Genomic DNA, 23,587 nt, shown 5'->3' on the forward strand with positions numbered 1-23,587 from the left:
GAGAGCAAGGAGTGCAAAATGGCCAGTCAAAATGGCCACCAAGCTCTTGCTATTATATACGATGGGTAGTATGTCGTCCGGCGGCGAAAACGTGCCTCTTTTTGCGATGATGGCCGGGAGTGCTGGAGCACGCCAGTCTACTGCAGCGCCCTGTCGCTGAAGCCTGGAGTCATTGCTGGCAAGAGGAAAAATAATGGTGCAACACAGGGCCTCCGGGATCGGCAGTTATGGTTGTCGCAGAGGTCATGCATGTACGTTTTGGAGCTCGCCGATAGCTCGCTGTGGTCTTTCCTGACGCGTTCGCACATGCTTTATGTGCACGGCAAGCGCTTGGTTTGCAAATGTACTTTGTGGTGTGTGTTTGTGTGTGTGTGTGTGTGTGTGTGTGTGTGTGTGTGTGTGTGTGTGTGTGTGTGTGCGTGTGCGCGTGTGCGTGCGTGTGCGTGCGTGCGTGTGCGTGCGTGCGTACGTGCGTGCGTGCGTGCGTGCGAGTTAAGGTTCCTGCATAACGATCACAACTCCGGGCAGCTTCAGATCGGGCACATTGAGGCCATTGGCTGTATTCCTTCCCTTCGGCGCCCTTTTAGGGAGCGAAATATCTAGATGTTAGCGGCTGCATTCGTCACAGCGCAGGATTTTTTTTTCTCCAGTAAAACCTGGCGATCGCTTTTTTGGCTGATAGAAAATGAAAGGAATCCCTTTCAACCGACCAGGCACAGTGCAGGTGCTCTTTCCGGGCTCTTCATCCTCTTGTCTTTCGAAATTCGAAATACTCAAGACATATGCGTGCTTACCTAACGGAACGAGCAGACGAGTGTTTGTCTTCTGGAACCGAAACGCTGAGCCACTGGCTGAGCAGACGATCAGGAATACTGCATGATTTGTGGTCGGAAACGTGCAAGCGTAGACGGCGTTATTAATGTATCTTAACAGTTCGTATTATTTATTTTTTGCGAATTATAAGAATTTAAGTTGTGTTTTGAGAGCGTTTTAGTTTATAAATGCAGAAAGTTTTGCACGTGTTTAAATTTTGCGCGATAGGCGCGCCGGTCGATCGCAGCGCCCTGCTGGTGGCGTAATCGCAGAAACGTCCCCAGTTCTCCCATTGTTTTTCTGTTATAAGATTTGTCGGACAATCCCACCGCTGGCATACAGTTGTAGGAGTTGTCGGACGATCTCGCCGCTGCCACCATTTGTAAGGGTTGAAGGTCGTAGAGAGGAACTTGGGAGAAACTAGGGGAACAGGGTGTATTTACAGTATTTACATTTTAAACAAGTGAGAGATTTACACAGTCTAGCGTGACTCCCAAATGGAGCCCGCAAAACGAAGCATACAGCATACAGCTCACGAGTACATTGACGAGCACAGCGCACGACGACGAGCACACTGTAGCAGCGACAAACAGCTGCTTATAAACACTCCGTTCGACGTCATCGTAGTCTACCCGCCTTTTTGGAGGAGGAGGACTCACACACACACGTACGCACTTTCACTGCCCACCTCCGAGGGCAGACGACCTTCGCAACGCGGCCGTCGTGGTGTCCATTGTCCTGTGTCCCCGTAGCCAGATGGTCACGCCGGCGCCTCTAAATTCCAGAGCTGCCTTTCTCCTGTAGTCCACACGTGCGTCAGCAGACTGTGACGAATCCGGGGGCCCCCCGCACCGCAAAGCACCCTACGGGGGGGGGGGGGGGGGGAAGGGGGGACTGTCTTTGCTGCCGTAGTCCGCAGTTCTCTGAAGTAGGTTCATGGTTGGTTAGCGCTGTCCGCGCTGGTTTTCTGAAGGGCACCCCCACCGCGGCTAGATTGAAACACGTGCACCGGACTGAAATAGCTTTGCAGAGCAGTACCCCTGCAGGCCGATCCTAACACTGTACAGACGACACACTGCCCCATTCCATACACCATACTTATACAGCCTAATGTCGTACCCAGGTTCAAAAAAGAAAGAAAAAAAACCTATGAACTCCCACAACCAAATTTTCTGATCCCCTATTGCGAACTGTGCTTTTGTACGTCTCTGTTTTTTGTCGTTTCGCTACTTTCTTTCCACAAATCTTCCAATCGTCTCTTACTAATCTTTATTGCACACATGTTTACTTTTCCACTGCTCTCGCTGAACCCGAGGGCTTCAAGGAGGCCAGTGGTGCCTAAATCGACTACTGGGCAGACGTCTTCACATTCTAATAAAACGTGCTCCATCGTTTCCCTACCTTTACCGCAGCAAGCACATGCTTCTTCTTCCTTCTTATATATCGCTTTGTAGGTGCGTGTTCTAGGGAATCCTGACTTCGCTTCGAAAAGTAATGAGCTTCCCTTTGAGTTATCATAAATTGTTTCTTTCATGATTTCATTTTTTTTTCCTATTAAGTAGTTACTCATGGTAGGTTTCTTTTCCATTGCCGCCACCCATGAGATTAGTTCAGCCTCTCTGACTTTCCGCTTGACGTTCTTTGTTGCTGTGTTGCACACCCTACATGCTGCATAATTGTTGGTAAGCTTCATAGTTCTTTTCCTCCACTGTGAATCAAGCATGCATGCGTGCATGCATGCTTCCATTCATCTATCCATCCATCCATCCATCCATCCATGGATGGATGGATGGATGGATGGATGGATGGATGGATGGACGGACGGACGGACGGACGGACGGACGGACGGAATAATGGATGGATGGATGGGTGGATGGATGCATAGAGTTTCTCACTAGAACACCTAGAGGGTAATCTGGCGCCACCGTCTATGGGAGTTTCTTATGGGGGCACCGTGCCGTCATGGGAATGACGGGATATGTGTCTGCGAGGCTCGTGTTGGCTGGTGTTGTAAGAGGCTTCGTCTAAAACGTGGATATGGCTACGCAAATAACGCGTTCTCAAAGTAAAATCTTCATAAAATGTTTCCATTCACGCATATTACATCTTTACTCACCCACGAGGCATGACCAAGAGAAGAAAAGAAAGAACAGACGACCAACTGTTTCAAAGCGAGCGCGAACCTTGTCGTCTGTTCTCTAACTTTAGCGGCTCGCTGATACTTTTTACGTATTATATAATCGTACACGTAATAACAAGTTCTCATAGTTAAACAAAACATGTTTTTGAGTAATAATAAAGCTAAAACAGCTTTTCACGTGCTGTTCTAGCAGAAAATGAATCATTGTGACAGACGGAACGGTACTTGCCAATCGCGTCTTCAAGGTGTCCTGTCTCTGCGAGAACGGTGCCAATCCGAATCCACAATATACCAGCATTCCCATGCATACCACAGCGCAGCAGCGCCAGATTTCCCTCTAGGTAATGTAGTGAGAAACTCTATGGATGGATGGATGGATGGATGGATGGATGGATGGATGGATGGATGGATGGATGGATGGATGGATGGATGGATGGATGGATGGATGGATGGATGGATGGATGGATGGATAGATGGATGGATGGATGGATGGATGGATGGATGGATGGATGGATGGATGGATGGATGGATGTTGTGAGCGTCCCCTTTGGAACGGGGCGGTGGGTTGCGCCACCAAGCTCTTCCTATTATACTGCCTTATGTCCTACCTAGGTTAAACAATAAAAAAAGAGAAAAAAAAACACTATGAACTACCCCACCCAAATTTTCTGATCCCCTACTTCGAACTGTGCTTTTGTACGTCTCCGTTTTTTGTCGTTTTCCTACTTTTCTTCCACCAGTCCTCTAATCGCCTCTTACTAATGCCTATTGCGGACGTGTTTACTTTTCCAGTGCTCTCGCTGAAACCAAGTGCTTCAAGGAGGCCAGCGGTGCCTAAATCGACCGCTGGGTAGGCGTCTTCACGTAATTCTAACAAAACATGCTCCATAGTCTCCCTAGCTTTACCGCACAAGCACATGCTTCTTCTTTCATAATCAGAAAGTGGTTTTGGCACGTAAAACCCCACATATTATTACATGCTTCTTCTTCCGTCTTATATTTCGCTTTAAGCATGGATGGATGGATGGATGGACGGATGATTGAGGCTCAACCCTATGAATCGGGCGGCTGCGGCGCGCGCCACCTAGCCTTTAATGGTTCTATATGCATGCATACCTATGTATTTAGTCCTTTACTTTTCCGTTGATATTATCCTCCAATCAGATAGCCTCCGTTTAGTTATTTCTGCCTGTTCAAAATCTATTTTACTTTCACTGTCTTTAATATCCAAAGCTTTGAATAGGTCCCCGTTACATTCAACTGCAGGGTGAAGTCGTTTACAAGCAAGTATCAGGTGTTCAGTCGTTTCCCCCTCCTCTCCACACGCCACGCACAAGTATGTCTCGTGGTATCTGGCTCGGTACGTTTTAGTCCGCAGTACACCTGTCCTGGCCTCAAACAACAATGAGCTTCCCTTAGAGTTATTGTAAATATTTTCTTTGGCTATTTCTTGCTTAAACGTCCTGCATGTCGCTAATGCTGATTTGGTTTGCATCTCTGTTTTGCACATACCCCTCTCTGTCTCCTTAACATTTTCCTTGACAGACGGATGATTCCTTCCTGCCCCAAGTATTTGCTTGTCAATTTTCTAGTTCGCTTCCTCCACCTTGTGCGGGAAGTGGTCATTGCTTACCCGCTTGCGCCTCCACCAGTACTCGCCCGTCCGCCTTCACTCTCGCCATCACGCTTTGTTCAGCCGTCCCACGTTGGAGTCCCCTATCGCCAGTAATCATCAGCGCCCCTAGCGGCAACGGGAAATTTCATCGCGGCTTTCCCTCGCACGGCCTATATACGCCGCCCACGGCCGCTCGATCCAAAAGCGCTTTGCTTTGCATCGAGCGGCCGTGCCATCACGCTGCCCCCATCTAGCCACTATAATGAAACGGTCTATAGCAGACGCGCTGCGCCCTTCTGCCAAATCATTTACGCTTGCGAAACAACCTGTCGGCTCAGAGTGAAAGAGAATGGCATTAATAAATTACTTCAAGCATTGCGTAAAGGCTCGGATGTTTATACTTTAAAGCTTGCCATATAATATTTAATTTCGGTTCTAGATTAAACGAGCAAGCATGCAGCTGTTCGACAAGCATGCAATATGATGACGCGAACTTCAAAGGTGGCACCCTCTCGTGCATTAGTCGCGTCGACCCTTTCTTCGACATCCGGCATGGGAGCGGCGGCACAAGCAACGAATGTGAACCGTTCGCTTTCCGAACCGTTTCACGATTTCGCCCCAGCGCACTTGTCGCTCGATGCTTTCCCCCCGAGCGCCTTTCCTGGGCTGTGCCACAGACTTTTGTTGATAGGGTACGACTGGTAAGAGCACACTGTAAAGTTAAATTTTGCGCGGCAGCCCTCGAATGTGATGAGAGCTGCCCATAGGCCGAGCGCTATCTTGCACGAGTAACAAGTGAGGTGTCAATTACGAGGTCCTCACTGGCGAGTCCGCGCGCGCAGTAAATCACGCCACGTATCTGACCGGGATCAATAGTCTTGTATGCTCGAATTGATATTCCGTTGTCACAGACTTGAAGAGTTTTCACTGCATGCAACTAAATGGTCTATCATGCGTAGATGCGACATGTCGACAGCAAACTGATTGCTGCATTCCAGTGATCGTACTTGAAATGCAGTATGAAAATGAATTTTCTGGAGTTAATTGGCTATTGAAGCATGTAAAAGAGGCAGACATTGTGCCCAGTTGTCCAGGTGACGTCAACATGATTATCACAGTACGTTTAACTTATATGGGATCAGATGCTCGATTATAGTTCTTTTTTCAGCGAACAGTACGCCAGCCCCTCTAACGATGGTGCCCTCTAACAATGGGGACCATGGTCCCGTCATTATTGCATCGACTTACAGAGGCTGCCTGGACGCTGCCATGCAGTTGCGTGTCTTTGTATGGCTGCCTGAGCTGTCCGGGAGGCACATAACCCTACCTTGGGTCTTTAAGCAGCTTTAGATGAATAAGTAGTACTCGGTCCTACCTCAAAGAAGTTTTTCCCAGCCATATGTTTTCAGTGCTGAGGACGGAGAAGGGGTTGCAAAATGGTATAGCCGCAATCTCTTGTGACGACTTGTCTGCCATGCCGGTATCAGCGGCGGCAATGCTTGGAGCAGGTCCGCCATGCAGGCGTCAGCGGTGGGCGTATCCGGGCTGTCAGTACGATTTTCCGTGCCTGCTTGGCAAGTAGGAGCGTCAGATTTGCTGTTCGTCGGCGAAGAAGAGCACGGTGGTGGTGCGCCTTCTATTTTCCAGGCCATACCCCGAAAAATTCAAAGCAGGAACAACGATATATCGCGAGCGATACGAACGTGCGTCTGAAGGGTACGGCTGCCTGCAGCGCCCACACCGCTGGGTATTGTTGCGATGCCGTTTCCGGAACCTCGACCGGCGTTACTATTGGGTAGCGTGGCGTTGTCGGCGGGCTGCAGGCGTCCGGTACGCCATGGCGACCAGGCAGGGACGAGGCGATTTCTAGTGCGAAACTTGCACTAGTTATTCAATGGTTGGTGAAGGATACAGAAGAAGAGAATGAATGAATTGAAAAAGTACATTGCAGGGCCTCTTAAATAGGCCCACCAAAAACGTAGGCGGGATCTTCCTCACGTCAACGTCACGTGACATGCACTGAGTCCTTTAGTGCTTGGCGGCTGCTCCCACTTTCCCAGGTGACGTTGCACTTGCTTGCCTCCGCTGGCAGCAGCCCTCGGGTTGGGGATCGTAGGCAGCTGGTCCTTCCTCCCGTGACGTTTTCACGAGCTTGCCTCCTCTGGTGGCAACCCATGGAGTCTGGTCGAGGATGGGCGGTTTGGTCCCTTCTCTCAGGTGACGTTTGCACGTGCTTGCCTCCGCTGGTGATCGGGGTAGTTGGAGAAATATGGGAGAAGCCTTTGCCCTGCAGTGGGCGTAATCAGGCTGATGACGATGAACCCGGGGGTGCTGTCTGGTTCGCGGAACGCGTTCTCCCCTAGAGTTGGACAGTTCGCGGAGAGGGTGCTCCCCTTGGTCGCACACACACGTCATCACTGCGGGGCGCCTGCCAGACCGGCAGCCACTCGAGGCAGCCATAGCAAATTACGAATCCATCCTCCGTTTCAATTGAGCATGGTTTTTGAGCATCCTTTTTGCCCGGGATGTTACACGCCAACCGTAACAGTATGTTAACGTGACGGGATACTTAATGCGATGCTGCATATACCTTACTTGAAACTCATGTTCCGTTTAATGCAACATATCTACACAGAATAGTATACTGCTCTCTCACGCCTAATAATTACAAGACTTGTGGGATTCACTGCAGTGTCTCCACTCTGCTCCACTTTTCCTTGCGGCCCTCGTGGAATTTTCCCGCTGACGAAACCGCGCCAATCACGACGCTGACTAGCACTGACGGTCTTCTTCGGCTGTGTGTGGAATACTGCCTCGCAGCAGCACGATTCGCGTCTCTGCAAGTTTGTCGCCGTCGTCCGCACTATCCGCAAACGCGGTGCCAAGGGTCAACGTAGCTGCAATGCGCGAAAGTGCGCAGCCACACACACGGGCTTGCTCCCGCAGACGGTGCCGCAAACGACGAGGGCAGCAAATCCGCCTTCAAAACACCGACGTCCAGGTTGTCGCCAAAAAAAAAAAAATGCCATCGGCCACTCGACTGCTTTCTCCCTCGCAGCTGCCGCGCGATGTGCAGCTCGTCTTAATGACGCCACGCACGCGCATTACGCCAGTGTCCAGACAAGGGCCGTTAATCGACATCACTAGAGGCTGTGTGGTTGATCAGTTGAGACTCCAGGACACCCGTCACACTGAAGTTGAAAGCGTTCCGGCCCGAAGTGATACACTGCCGCAGTTGTGCGCGCATGCTCCGTTTAAACGACAATCGCTTGTCGTAATTGTTCTGTTGTTGCCATTGCGTAATTGAATCACTCTGTGGCATGTTGAATTACTAGAAATCCTAATAAGTTTCAAGGTGCTCACCCCCAAACAAAATACATAACAAACAAAATATACATCTGCGACACGTGCAACGCCAATATGCGCCTTCGTGCCTTGTACTACATGCGTCGTGAACTGACCGCTTACTACAGCAACATGGAACCTGAACATTTCGACAGAATTACCTGTCTGGTGGGGCTAATTAACTGAAAATAACGTCTCCAACAAAAAGTACTGTTTATAACACCTTACGTTTGAGTTCCAACTCGACTTCTGCCTCGCGGTTTAAACCACAGACGGGGCACGTTCTTGAGTTCTTGGTGGCAGGAGAGTTTCGCTTGGTTTCTGGCAAATTGCCATCTCGAATGAAACTCTCCTTCCCCTTGCCTATAATGATTACCTTCTAAAGGCATGCCGCCGTCCAAGCTAACACGGACCGAGCTTTAAAGAAGAGTGATAAGTTTGCGCAAACAAATCCAAGTACACATTGCTCACAGTCGAGTTGAGACGCCACCAGTATTCTTTGTTGCCGACACTAAGTTCGGTAATTAAAATAATTGTGTAATGCGTTTATTACTAGCAAATTGTAGACAGGTATATAAGAAATATTGAAGAAGGATCTTTTCAGCAGGATACATTTAGGTAGCGTATTTTTGGCAGCTGAAAAAGAAATGCCGCGAAATGTGAAAAATGCTCCGTGGTTACGCACCAACCCGCCCCACAAAGCAGCGCCCACACTACGAAAGGAAGCGTATTGCGGCACAAAACGCAACTGCGCATGCACTCTTTCCACGATGCGCCGGGATCCGCTCGAGGACCGCTAGCCGGGGGGACACGGCCGAGCCGGCGTGGCTTCACTGCAAGGCCCAGCGGAGCTTCGTTTCGCGCGCCGTCTCCCTCCGACCTGTTATTCGTTATTTCGAGACCATTGTGCGTGTGGGCCACGCGGTGTTTCTTTATTTTCAGTTATGGATACTCTAGCTGTATCTTGCTTACAGCTTCTCGATTGACTTCTTGATCAGTCAGGGCCGTAATTACGTAAATATTTGTATTGATCGAATCCACCACCCGGCAGCGAACGCGCGAAACCTTTTGCCGCCGCAGACCCGGAGGAGGAGCCGAACCTGCTGGCGGTGCGCAAGCCGCTGCACTTCTACGGCCCGGACGAGGCGCCGCCGGCGTGGCTGGGCCAGCTGCACGAGACGGTGAAGGCGGCGCACGGCTACCTGGTGCTGTGCCCCGAGTACAACCGGTGCATCGCGCCGGCGCTGGGCAGCGCCATGGACCACTTCCCGCCGGACTCGTACCGGCACAAGCCGTGCGCCATCGTCGCCTACACCATCGGTGAGGCCGCGCCGACCGTGGAAACACAGCAGGCTAACTTCGGGATTTTCCGCAGACGACGGGGCGATTCTTCGCTCAGCTGGATGACCACCCTTGTGTGGGCTTCTTATTCTTCTTACTAGCGAAAAGTTTCGCCGATAATGCGAAGCAGCGACGTGGTGGCTGGCGCAATACTGTGCGTAGTAAGCCTTGCATTTTTTTGTGCGGTGTAAATATTCGTGAACGAAGGAATCCCGTATACTCGATTGTGTATAGGTGGCGCTTCCCGGTGGGTTAAACTAGAGTTACTGTATGTGCTACCAAAGGTACCTTTTACAGCATATGCAGCAACTCTAGGTTACACTCGTACCACGACATCCGTGCCCGCGCGCAGGAAAACAGCCGCGCAGCGCTGTTGTGCACGATGAGAAAAGTCTTCACTCGTTTAAGGCCCGATGGAGGAAGGCAAATAGCAAGTGTCTTCGCAGTAAGAGAAAAAAAAACTCACTTATAGCAGGTAATGAAAAACATGTAAGCAAAAGGCTTCACAAATGGCAGTCTCGAAGCTGTCGATGTCTGTGATGGCGGCGATGGTAGCGGGAAGGTGGTTCCATTCTATGCTAGTCTTGGGAATTAAAGATTCGCTGTGCGTATTAGCCCGACAAGATGGCACACCAGCTGTGTAATTGTGGACGTAGACGGGAGCGGATCTCTGACCCCCGCATTCAGAAACTTAAGCGCATGCTTGGCTTGATTATAGGATGACGCCTGGCGTTGACGTGCCCAGACGCTCACTGCGTTCCCGTCGGCGGGCTCACGATTGGCGTCACTTGGATCAAGCTAAGCGTTTCTGAATGCGGGGGTAGAATCGGATCATAAGAACAGATATTGTGCAACAATGAAAGGCGAAAGCATTTACGGCACGAACCTAGTTCAGGTGAAACAGGCGTTCTTTCATTGACGATACGCTGGCACGCCGAGAGTAATCTGATGGAATGAAAGGAGCTGCGCGATTCTGGTCGATTCCGATCTTATCAGTTTACAAAAGATGTTAACGTATTTTTAGAAAGTCTTTTGAATTTGTTCTATACAACTCTATTGCGTTTACTTTGATTGTCTATAGAATTTTCTTATAGAGTTCCAAAGTTATTTGGCCACCGCGTTCTTACAGGAACTCTAAAGGCACATTTCTATAGTATCGCTGAATAGACTTGCTTTGAACATCCTAAAGGCAAATTTCTATAGAACATTTCTACGTAGTTGCCTTTAAGATGCTAAACACACATTTCTATAGCGTATTTCTATGGAATTGCTTTGAAGATGCTAAAGACAAATTTCTATGGAACATTTTTATGGAGTTCCTTCGAAGATGCTAACGGTAAATTTCTATAGGATATTTTTATGCAATTGCTATCGAGATCCTACAGGCAAATGCCTATAGAACCTACGCCAATATGTGTAAAGTGCTTGCAATTTACCAAGGTTCTAGAGAACTGTACTGTGTTGGCATTAAGGACTGCAGTGAATGCAGTGGCAAAAAAATTGGCGCTACAACCAAAGTATTGAGTTTTAAATATTTATTGCACTTCAGACTAGATAGATGCTTCATATATGTTACATACACGTTTCAGACTAGAACTTGCAACACACAATCTGTAGCTGCCAACATGCTTCTTGGGTCAAGCTGGTGGCGCTAACACACAAAACATGAGGTAAAAAATTCAGTGGCCGACTTGGCTAGAGCCGACACTTGGCAATAACAATCTTGACTAGAACAAGAAACCCTGCCATTAAAGCTGCGCAAGAACCTGCTGTTCCAGCCGTGCGCATTAAATGGTAGGATACTAATTAAAGCCTGAAAGTTGATTGATATGAATGTGCACTGCAATGTTATGTGTCAGCCTGACGAAATCACACAGCATTTTAGTCTATATTTATGTGTAAAAATAACACTTGCAGGGCTTGCAAAAATGTGGCCAATAGTTGTCTTCATAGAGAAATACACCATATATAGTGCAAAGTTTAAAAGCTTGGAATTTCGTTGCACGTGAAAAAATTTTGAGATCAGAGCCAATATCCCAATATTATGGTGGAAATACAAACCAGACTGATGGCACACAATACCTAAGAAAAAGATTTGGCTTGGGAGCTCATAAACAGTAGAATCGTTTTTCTCTGCAACTCTGGGGCGAAATTTGACGAGGATTGTTACATTAAAAAAATGTGAAAAGCATAGTTTTTACGTTTAGGCTATGAATGTTTATTAAAATTTGTTGAAAATTGCAAAGCTTGAAGGAAAAATATTTACTCAGTTTGCAATTGTAACTTGCAAAAAAAGAGAAAGAACTAGCACAATTCTGCTAATTCTGCAAATCGGAGTTGGCCTCGAGCCAACTCCCATTTCTCTACTCAAATACATCTAAAATACAAAAATACATTTGAGACAACCACAGGACTAATTTGAATTAAGTTTGTAGCATTTGAGAAAGTTAATTTCCACTGGTTGCAGGAAGAACTACTTTGATTTAGAGCCTAGAAGTAAAAAATTATTGAATATTGGCAGGTTTAAGAAAAATAACGCCACGAAGCCTAATAATTTACAACTCTGTGCCAAAAACAGATATCGCAGTTCTGCAGACTGCATCTCTTATGTCTAAAGTCAAGAAATTTGATATCTAAATTTACAGCTTACATGAAATTGTTACAATGTTTGAGAGCCTTGCGCATCTACTCACAAATTAGTGATTGTATTTTAGAGCAGCGTATGATATGCCAAATTTGCCAGATTGAATTATAATATTAGGTACAACAGAAATGTGATATCGCTTTTTCATTTATGAGTAAGATTCGTTAACCTTACAGATTCGCTCAAATTTTGCAGTGTTCATGAATTTGTATCAGAAGCCGACCAGTTGCCTAAATAAAAAGCGTTTCATCATTCTACCGTGCTATGTGAATTATGCTTTTTCGAATAACATGTTTACTTTGATGGAACAATACTTCTCTTTTACCTAACTCCTTGCTGGAAGCCTGTAAACATTCATGAGATATAAATAAATAAATATTAATAAATGAGTAAGCAAACAAACAAATATTGCGGTTTGCCTTAGCCTTCCAGTTTCCACCACCAGCATAACCTGTATGGAGCTTTGGCTACTGCTCACATGTTGCAAGTTCATTCTTACATGATCGCCAGCTATTTCACTTCCATAGAAAGCAGCGAAGAACGACTAGTTTTTAGCCTTATTTAGTCCGTCTAGTAATCGGCGACGATGGAGCCTTCAAAATACAATTGAAATTAACTTTCAAAAGGTGTAATGAACATTCAGCCATAATGTATTAGCAGGTACAAACATGCCACAAATATGTTTATAGTTGTAGCACTATGCTAAGTTTCATTTCAGTATTTCAGAAAAAAATATTACAAGAAAGTGGCAGAACGCCCTGCCTCCCCAACCACTCTGAGCAAAGAGGGGCAGTTCTTTTAAGAAACACTTTTGAGAATATTTTCACTTTCCTAAGCTTTTTTGACACCAGCGCTGGGTCAATGCGCCTGACACTAGAATATCGCTGCTAATGACAAAAAAGCATCTCCAAACGACAACAGCCCTGTCGCACATTAATCTCATCTTGCAATGACAACACCTTTCCATCTATAGCATAAGCAAGTAGGAGCACCCATGAACTAAGAGTCCTATACAAATGTCACATTATGCATAGCAAATAATTCTTTTGAAGAAAGGGGACGGATGACCTTCTGGCTTCTGTTGTTGAGTGGCTGACAAAATTAATATTCCATGAGCTGTTAGCCATAGTTGGTATGTACTATGCTTAATGCATCAGTATTAAACTTCTCATGTGGAGCTTGAGATTGAGCAATCATGATAATGCATGTAAGTATCCATTGCATGGGGACTAATAATGTTTTATGGTTGTTCTCACAAATAATGTTGGATAACTGCCAATTTGTGGTATTTGGAACACATTCGCAGTGTCACTGTCAGATACAATGGGTACAATATATTTGTGCTTTTTGAGTTATCAAAACAATTATTTCTAATCTAGTATGCGTATGTACACTGATCTGTATGCTGAGCTCAAATTCCCAATTGCAATTGAAAAATAAAGTTAATTCAGTTTTAATTAAAGAGGGTCCTTCTTGCAACATAGCATGTGAAAAACAGAAACAAAAGTTATACTCAGAAATCACGTAAATTTGAAAATTGATTGCATAACTGCTATATAGGCCAAGCAGAAGATTTGGCAAGAAATAAGGTGCCTGAAACCAGTTGCAAGAAACAAATTTTTTATTACTTGAGGTTGCGGGGAATTCAGTAAACAGATTGCGACCCATTCTTTTTATGTGGTATTCTTCAGCGATTTTGTTTGTCACAAAACATGAACAAAAGATGTGAACAGTCTAAATCTGGTGCGCAGCCCTAGTCGCATCGGTGCATGGTCAAGTGGGACGAACATACTGGTCCCTTGAGTGAATTATGGTGCTGTCCTAGGCACATGTTGAGGCACCATGCCAGTCTGCTGCATGCACACTTGGCCAAATATACACATGATCCAAGGACTATACCACCCCTGACACGCACAAGGCGAATTTAGTGGTATCTTTAAGCAAGCCTTCCTTGTCAGGGTGCCTACATATCCAGTGAAAAATAAAGCAGCCATGATATACACGGCATAGCACAAGTGAATTGAGAAAGGCTAGGGAGGCTTGCTCTGTGCAAGATACCGCTAAATTTGTCCAGTTTGTGTCACAGGCAGTGTACTGTACCTTATTCACATGTGGTCAAGTACACATAGGGCAAACTGGCCGGTGCCTTATCATGCGCCTAAGAAATCATCATATTTCATTCAAAAGACCAGTATGGTTATCGAACTTGGCCGTGCATTTCCACGACGGGGCTTCCTGCTGGATTACAGTCGTTCATATTTTCATCCACCACAAAAAAATTGACCAGTGAAATTAGTGAGGCATACCACATAAATTACAAGACATGGGAATGAGCTCTCATCTTTAATGCATGAAAAAGGGCATCCTGTGTAAGTCACAAGGGCAGCATAGTGAATACTGACCTTCATATTAATTTTCAAAAAAATTCAAGCTCATCAAACGTGTATTTGCCAGTGGATTTTAATCTGGCAACAAAACAGAAATAACTGTAAAGATAGCAATGATAAACAATGGTGTGCACACTGCGTGCTTAGACCTGTGACATATTTAGCCCACTACAATTCGAATTCTTACATGCACAGAAAACTGCACGAGATTGGAGCATAAGCAGCAAAGAAATACATAAACAAAATATACAGCACAGGAAATAGTTTTCAAAGAATAAAATCACAATAGAAAGTGATAAATATGCTATGTACAACGTAAAAAAATTAACTTGTAGCCAAGCAACTTATGCAAGAAAAAATACTAAACATCAGGACAGATTAGGTATGGTTTTAACAGAACGCGATAATGTGGCCGTAATGGCTATGCACACAAATAAGCAGCAAGTTCAATAAAGTTGCATAAACATTTATCCTCTTTAGTAAGATGCGTTAAGTTATGTGTTGATAAACTTCACCATTGATGATACCAAGCCCACTGTTTAGAACACGTACACGTCATACACACCTGACATGACCATCCAGATCACACGCCATGCTGCTGCAGTCATATATCCATGGGGTCTGCATTTCTGGGGGCTCCTTCATTTTGTCATTACTGTTGTGGGTCATGGCCTCACCACTACCAAATAATTTCTGTGTTAGCTTATAGCAGTGGTGCAATTAAGCTCTCATATCGTGAACACATGCAAGCACCATATAAAACGAGTCACGAAAACAACGTCTGCACTAATGCGGGAAGAGAGCAAAAGGTTGAAATCCTGGAATGTCTCATTTTCCCTCATCGAATGTCATGATAATAGGGACCGCTTCATAAAAGTAAAATTTGGACACGCCGCAGCAGAACATGACAATGTAATGTTCTTATTTTTTCCATTAGCTTGAGCAACTTTCCCCGGTCATGTTTAGTTCAGTCAAACTTATGTCAACACACCCTGTCTTGAAAATAAAACTGTACTAGTATCAAGCTGTGGCTGGCTCAAGTTTTCTCCCTGGAACCGAAAACCTCGCAAGTGCCCAACGTCTCGAAGCGCTCAAAAGCGAGCAAGCGCAGAAGGACAAGCGGGAGCACAACCGCCCAATAGCGGAAGGGAGCGCTTATCAGGATCATGAATTCCGTATTGTGGCAATAGATCTTGCGTAACGAAATTCCGACAAACAGCGCGCAGCGAGCATGAGCACAGGTTGTCGTGGTTGTTCCACTTCCTACGTTCGCAAGGCACTCTATACACACACGGGAGGCACACACAACACGCACGTGTAGTTGGCGAGCACGATTGCTTTCAACAGTACGGCGAGGTCGAAAGGCGCTCTCCGAGTTTCCAGTGCTGCGTCCGCGATGACACCTGCAGCACGCAAGCCGCCGCGTACTGGACGAGCACGCGAATAACACGCACTGCTTCTTTGCGACGTCCACCAAACCTTCCACGACAACCAGCGGAGACATAGGGGACGCACTCCATGGCATGAAAATCGTTGGTCTACATTTAGCTGGCGCCACGCATACGGCGTGTTTACAGCGAGACGCAAGCCATCTTCTGGCACTTTCGTGCTCGCGAACTACGTCGCATTTCATTACAGCAGACCTAACAACACACGATCACACAAACACATCGACGCAGCTCACATAACCGATTGGAGATGGAGCAATAACAACACGCCGTATTTTACCAGTCGCGTGGATAGATGGATGGATGGATGTTATGAGCGTCTCGTTTAGAATGGGGTGGTGGTTTGCGCCACCAAGCTCTTGCTATTAGACTGTCTAATGTCCTACCTAGGTAAAAAAAGGAAAAAAAGAAACACGATGAATTTTCATAACCAAATTTTCTGAACCCCTATCGTGAACTTTGTTTTTGTACGTCTCCATTTTTTGTCGTTTCCCTACTTCCACCAATCTTCCAATCGTTTCTTACTAATCTCTATTGCGGGCATGTTTACTTTCCTCCTGCTCTCGCAGAACCCAAGGGCTTCAAGGAGACCAGTGGTGCCTAAATCTACCACTGCGCAAGTATCTTAGCACTCTAATAGAACATGCTCAATCGTTTCCCTAGCTTTGCCGCAGCAAGCACATGCTTCTTCATACTTCTTATATTTCGCTTTGTAGGTACGTGTTCTAAGGCATCATGATCTTGCTTCGAATAGTAATGAGCTTCCCTTTGAGTTATCATAAATGGTTTCTTTCTCTGATTTCGTTTTTTCCTCTTAAGTAGTTACTCATGGCAAGTTTCTTTTCCATTGCCGCCACCCATGAGATTAATTCAGCTTCTCTGACTTTCCGCTTGACGTTCTTGTGTTGTCCACCCTACAGGCCGCATACTTGCTGGTAAGCTTCCTAGTTCTTTTCCTCCACTGTGAATCAATGTTTTTCATGTAAGAATACTTCAACACTCTCTCAGTCCATTTACTTTCTTCCATATTTCTCAGTCGTTCTTCATAATCAATTTTACTGTGAGCTTCCCTCACTTCAATACTTGTCAAGCCCATATCACCCTGCACAGCTTCATTTGTAGTCTTCCCGTGAGCGCTCAATGCGAGGCGTCCCACTGACCTTTGGTTGCCATGGAGTCCTAATTGTACACCTGATTTAAAGCAAACAACCGCATTTCCAAAAGTAAGTCCTGAAACCGTTACCGCTTTCCACATACCCCGGAGCATCTCGTACCTATTGTATCCCCAGGGCCCTCTGTGCTTCATTATGGCTGCATTTCGCTTCCCCTTTACTGTTATTGGTTTCTCCTGTGCTTCCATATATATATATTGCCTTCATTTATTCATATACCAAGATATTTACACTCTTTTACCCAAAGTATTTCCTGACCCTGTATCTCTACTGTCTGTTCACTGTCGTCATTGAATACCATAACACCTGATCTTCTAACGCTGAATTTCAAACTTAAATTCTTGTCTTCCTGTCCACAGATATCAGCCAGACGTTGCAAATCACTCTGCTTGTTAGCTAGCAACACAATGTCGTCCACATAACATAAACCTGGAAGCTGCTGCTCTATTACTGTACCCGCCTGTTTGTATGAGAGATTAAACCCGATATTACTTCCTTCTAGCGCTCTCTTCATCCTCACCATGTGCATCATAAACAGCAGTGGGGATAAAGGCACCCTACCCAATGTCTTGTTGATATCAACTTTTTCCTCGCTCCTCGTCTCTTCCCATTGGTCGCAAACGGTATCTTCTAGTTAAGTCTCTCTCAAAAGCTGTAGACAATCGTCGCCTAAGCATTCCCCTTCCAGAATATCCCACAAAATGTTGCCGTCTACGTTGTCATACGCTCCTGTAATGTCTAAAAAGGCCACATAAACGGCCTGCTTTCTACTCTTGATATTTCAATACACTGAGTAAGAACAAATAAGTTGTCATCCAAACAACTGCCTATTCTGAAGCCATTCTGAAGTTCTCCCAAAATGCCATTATCCTCTGCCCATGCCTGCACTACTTACCTGTATATTACCGATGTAATAGTCAACGGTCTATACGAGTCAATTGTATCTTTCTCCCCCTTGCCTTTATAAATTAAATTCATTCTACTTGGTCGCCAACTGTCTGGTATTCGTCTATCTTTTACTTTTAAAGTTTGTTCCACCGAATTCACCAGAGCTTCCTTACTTTTTGGTCCTAGTTCATTTATCAGCCTAACAGGAACCTCGTCTAGCCCTGTGGCTGTGCGCTTAGGAATTTTCTCTTCCGCTTTCCTCCAGTTGAAATTTGTCAGCACGAGCTCCTTTTCCACTTGGGTCTCATTCATGCTCTTTTCTCCTTCAAGTACAACCTCGTCATTGCCTTGGAAAGATTCGGCTGTTACTTTTCGGATGTAATTTATTGCCGCCTCTCCTTCCAATCTGCTTCCATCTTCGTCTAGGATATGTTGTTGTATTGTTGTTGACTTCCTGCCTAATAATTTTATGTGGTTCCGAAGTATTCTAGGTGCGGCCTTCTTTTGCTCACGTACTTCTGACACCCAACTTGACTTTCTCCTTTGAATTTTGCTTGCAGCAGCATTTGAAGCATATATTTTTTTTCTACCGGCGCCGCCAGCGCCGTCTGTATACTTGTGCGATCGTTGTGGCCTCCGTGATGCCTGCAATAATAACCACTACAGCAGGTTTTGTGCCATTTTGTGCCCAGCTACGTACACATGATGCGAGACAAAGAGGAGCATTCACATGCTTATATTGTACGCTATAATTTAGTGCAGAAATAAAGTACACGACGTATTCTTGCTTTTGAATCGCATTTGCCGCATGCAGCCAGCAAAAGCATGACCTTCAACATCTGAACAAGTTACCTTGAAAAAAAGCTGTCGCTGCGGCGTGATTTGAACGATTCGGTCACTGGCCTTAAAGCCCTAAATAACGTTTTGAGCAGCCGTTACCTGGGCTACCGTCCCTTCGTTTCCCTTCGAAGTAACTTCCTGCTGTCGTTTGAACACAGCCCAGAAATTGTTGACACAATCTCGGAGGTACACATGTGCAGTGCGTGATGTTTCCGTGCGCTTTGTAACTGTGTCCGTCGCATAGCAGCAACAAGTATACGATGGTTTTTAATTTTGCTCGTGTGGCGCAGGTTACGCTTATGTGGTCCGTATCTCGCTTTCGTGGCGGCGTGTTTATCGTGCGCCGATCGCGCTCATGTCGTCCGTGCCTGCTGTGTGCATTGTGCGACCCACAAAGACTCCTCTAAAGAAAACGTGCACGTCTCTGCAGCGAGCATTTGTCACATTTAAGTGGTGTGTGCCATAAATGTGAGGCGGCGTTCGATGTGTTTCGACTCCGAGTGCTGCAGTCATTACATTCCAGCAAGTAGACGCGGCTGCTTACGCGCAGTTTTGTTTACTGTTTCTTGGTCATCTTTGTGATTTACCTACGTGTGCGACAGGCACGTAACCAGGATATTTTTTTCGGGTGGGAGGGAGGCAACCCAAGGTAACTTTTCTGTGCAAATGAGGGGGAGGGGTGCCCTTACTAGTGTGAATGTGAATAATGCCGTTTCTCCATAAGAACGCGGAAACCCGCAAAGGAGAAATGAAGTAAGGTGTATCTCACAGGCGTATACCTGTGGAGATAGACCAAAGGAGATAGACCTCTCCTTTGCTTGACAAACAAGGAACCACATCAAATGGACTCGCGCAGGAAGAACACTGCCAAGAACAAGTAAACAAGCGAAGGTGTTACACGAAGATTTCTAGTGGCATTTCTTCTTTTTGTAATTAGATCTGGAAGAAATACAGAGAACTACATATTTGCAGAACAATCACAGTGCCTTTGGATCCCTCGCTTACTGCTCTACCAAGTGCCAAAACCGACTCGTATTGTTATTTGGGAAGCTGCGTAACGATGCGTGGCCGCCATGTCCCGTGCGACCACGTAGCTAGAGCGCAGGCCGTTCGAGACGCCCACCGCGGAAGGCATCACAGAAAAGTGGCTACGTCAGGCGGTTAGGAAGCGTCATTCAAAACACACCGAATCCACTTCTGGCGGCAACTTCCTTTTGAAATAAAAATATGTTGATCCATAAATAGTTTCACGAGCAACGGTTAAATTTGTTAATTTTTGTTTTTCGTTCCTGTTTGGCTGTTGCCTCGGCTCTCACCCTTAGTAGATCTCTTAATTTCTCAACTCCTTGCGACTATTGTTTCCAGATGCCAATTTTGCATGAAAAGTGCCGTTCAATGCCGCTTAGTTAGGAGAGGGCGCCCCCCCCCCCCCACCCTGGGTACGTGCCTGATATGCGACAGAAACCACAATGCGCGCTTCCATGACATTACTTTGGTTTGTCTAATTTCGATTATCTTGTTCGCCTTCTTCAATGAGTGACTTTTTAAAGATGCTCTTGCTTGATAGTAAAATCATCTGAAAAGGGGTTGAAATAATCAGCTACGATTTTTATTACTCGGAAAGTGGCGTGAGTGGTAATTTTACAAGAACTTAGCGATACAACTCTGCACATCGAACTAAAAAGTAAAATATCTAAAGTAAGTAAATATCATCGAGATTATGGCGTGATGTGTCTCACTACGCTCTCAGTGCTGTCGGCCTCGCACCACGTTAACGACACATGCAATTGTCCAATTCGCTCTGAAGTAATGTATATCACTTCTTCATATCATTTGTTCCATGTACAACATTTTCAATGGGTGCCTTTCTGAGTTAGAAAGACACTTTGAGATATTATCCAACAGGATTCAACACCTTCTGTCGAACGTTTATAGAGTGCAAATATAGAGTCGTTCTTAGACAGGCCGCGCTTTAGCTTCTTTATATAAACGTTCCTCTATAGAATTCAGTACATATGTCATATGATGGCACATTTTTGGGTGGGATTTGAGAGCCAGTCTACAGACAGGCTGCATTAGAAGTGCTAAAAACGTTCTACAAACATTTTGTTGATCTGATTCCTATACACCATCTATGGAACGCTTATAGAGGGCGAATGGAGAGCCATTCTACGAACAGGTCACGTTAGAAGTTCTAAAGATGTATTATAAAAATTAATTTATAAAGTTCAGTACATATGACGTCTATACAACCTCGAATGCAAATCTATTGTGTGTGAAATGACATTTTTCTGTAGGCAGGTTGCTTTAGACTTCGTACAGAGATTCTGTGCAGACGACTCTGTAGAGCGCGAGTTTCTATAGAGTCCCGTTAGACTCCATAGGAGCTCATTACGAGTCCTAACGGAATTCTAAATCCATTTTCATAAGGAAGAGCTCACATGCACACAGGTGAGCACAAACGTTATGTGCATTCTCGCAAAGACTGGTGCCACATGTGTGCCTGCAGTGCGTTGCGTATATTTCTTTATAATTAAGTTGTTCCGAAACCCTCCGGTATTCCAGCGATGGGCATCGAGTGACATCAACACGATTAGGAGCGAGAGCCCCAGCCATCGCTGTAAAAAATATGTCTCCCAAAACAGTCGTGATTCGACTATCGCGTGCGCTCGCGTCCACGGGTATCGGTAAGGCTTTCTAAAGAAGGCCACATAGAAACGGCGATTGCAGTGCAGTTTCGCCCTAGGCTGCGACTTTTTCTTTACGCGCCCGACAGCGGTTCGTATCCTGCTTGGAGACAAAACTTCTCTCATCAGGTTGCAGCGGCAGCAACGCCACGAGAGCGCGTCTGCTCACGTTGTTCTGCCGCGCTTGTCAGCTGGGCCACGCTTGAGGACCGGTTGACTAGAATGAAATCTCATTCAGCCAAAAAGTGTACTTCGGTCAAGTGCAAGAGCTAACCCGTGTGGCGCAGGTGTCGGAGCAGGCCTGGCCGCTGCCATGCAGCTTCGCAGCTTCCTGGGCGAGCTGGGCATGGTAACGGTGCCGTTCGTGAGCCTCAACGCCAAAGTCCAGACGCTGGTCGCCGAAGACGGCAGCGCCTCGGACGACGGCTTCTCCGAGCGCTTGGCCAAGCTCATCGGCGAGCTCGAGTGGTACGGGGCGGCGCTCAGGAACCACAAGGAGGCCTGCGGCCCGCCGGTGTAGTATTCCAGGCTGCGCCTGAGAGGAGCGAAACTACTTTTCACTTCGTGCGTGAGAGGAAAATATTGGGAATAATAAAAATGGTTACTATATTCAACTAAATTTTTGCAACGTGTGGTGCTTTTCACCGGCACATGCGCGGCGCGCAAGACACCAGACTCGTCCTTCCGTATAGTGCTTTTATTTCTTCGCCTCACCTGCGGGTATTGGCGTACGAAGGTAGCGTGTTCTCGTAACCGCGAACAATTCAAAAAGTGCCACAACACAGCACAATTTAACAAGAAGAGCACAGTCGAGCACTGACGTAAAAGCACGCGTATATTGCATTCACTGACTGCTTGCAGTGTTGTCGATCTCTCGTGTCACATACCGTCATAAAATTTGTACTCATTGGCCAGCTGCACATAATGTATAAATACGCAAACTTGGCGTTTCTTCTGCTGGTGCCACGCACAATTCCTGGCGAACAGGCTTGCAAGTTTCTTATACGTGTTGCTTGCTTGTTCAATGCTTGCCATACAGCGCAACTGTATCCTGCTGTACAATAAGTTTTGCCAATTTTCTGTACGCTCGCTCGTCGTCCACAGCGTCCCGCCAAGTGCAGCCTCCTTTAGTGGCCGTCGCATCATTTGCTGTACACAACGGTTGTGCACGCAGCGTTGCCCTCACGCCGGTCGTATTCACGAGGTTGTATTTCGTGACAAGCGAGGATTGGCCGACACCACCGTCACTTCTTCTTCTTCTTCTTCTTCCTTTTCTTCTTTTTCCGTTTTTTGCTCTTGCTGGAGCGAGACTTGCGTTTCCTTTTCTTTTTCTTGCTGGACTTCTTGGAGCGCTTCTTCCTCTTTTTCTTCTTGGAACTGCCCTTGGATTTCTTCTTCTTCTTCTTCTTCTTCTTCTTCGAACTTCCCTTCTCGCTGCCTGCGGAGCTGGACGACGTGGAAGCAGCGGCCCCGCTCGTGGGCGTCGCAGTCGGTGACGACGAAGGCGTCGTGCTAGTGGGCCCCGAAGTCGTGGCGCTGGGCGACGACGAGCTGTAGGAGCGCGTGCCCGAAGAACGGCCCAGCACGGACGGCACTGATGGTATCCGCGACAGAGCCGTGTAGATAGTCGTCTTCGATGGCGACAGGAGCTTCTTGCCGGATGAGTTGCGCCAGTTGCCTATTTCGCGTGCCAGCTGCGTCTCGACGCCGATCAGACGCCGGATCTTGTCCTCGGCGTTGGCCAGGCCCTGGAAGTACTGGTCGTCCGTCGCAAGGTCGGACTGTCGGTACAGCGCCAACTCGTTGGCCAGCTGCGCCTCCAGGTCGATCAGTTCCCACAGTTTACTTTCGGCCGCAAATATGTTCTTCGTGTAGTCCTCACCCGTGAGGCCGCTTTGCTGAATGGCCCTGCGCGCTTCTATCACTTCTCTCGACACCCGTATCACGTTCTGAATTAGGCTGCGGATACGACTTCCCATCTGCAGCACGCGCATGTCCCGAGCTTCGGCGCGCATCCGTTCGTCGTAGCCCTCTGTGAGATTGCAAAGGCTCCGGCAGAGCCAGCCCCACAGCGATGGCAGCTCGTCCTGGTCAGCCCTGCTGCGACGCCTTCTCGTGCGGAAAGTTGTCTCGTCCATTTCCTCGTCGTCGTCGTCGTCGTCTCGCCATTGGTCCAGGAATGCCCTCGACCTCCTGCGCTTCGAGTAGCGCCGCCTGCGACGCAGTCGTGGACTTGTCCTCGACATGTAGCCGTCAGAATCGTCGTC

The 23,587-nt window shown here is 46.7% G+C and overlaps 1 protein-coding gene across 4 annotated transcripts in view; it reads left to right on the forward strand.

Annotated features, from left to right (window-relative positions):
- Window positions 1-21,939, forward strand: part of LOC135904036 (NADPH azoreductase-like) — a 171,510-nt gene extending 149,571 nt beyond the window's left edge. For 3 of the 4 annotated variants that reach the window (XM_070539299.1, XM_070539300.1, XM_070539301.1), the window contains exons 3-4: window positions 8,994-9,330; window positions 21,608-21,939. In XM_070539299.1, the coding sequence (XP_070395400.1) occupies window positions 8,994-9,330; window positions 21,608-21,938 (668 nt within the window). In that variant the 3' untranslated portion in view covers window position 21,939. The remainder of the gene's footprint in view (window positions 1-8,993; window positions 9,331-21,607) is intronic. The other variant, XM_065434616.2, reaches the window with a different exon arrangement.
- The last annotated feature ends 1,648 nt before the right edge of the window (window positions 21,940-23,587 follow it).

The sequence above is a fragment of the Dermacentor albipictus genome, chromosome 5 (genome assembly GCF_038994185.2).
Source record: "Dermacentor albipictus isolate Rhodes 1998 colony chromosome 5, USDA_Dalb.pri_finalv2, whole genome shotgun sequence".
Lineage (NCBI taxonomy): Eukaryota > Metazoa > Arthropoda > Arachnida > Ixodida > Ixodidae > Dermacentor > Dermacentor albipictus.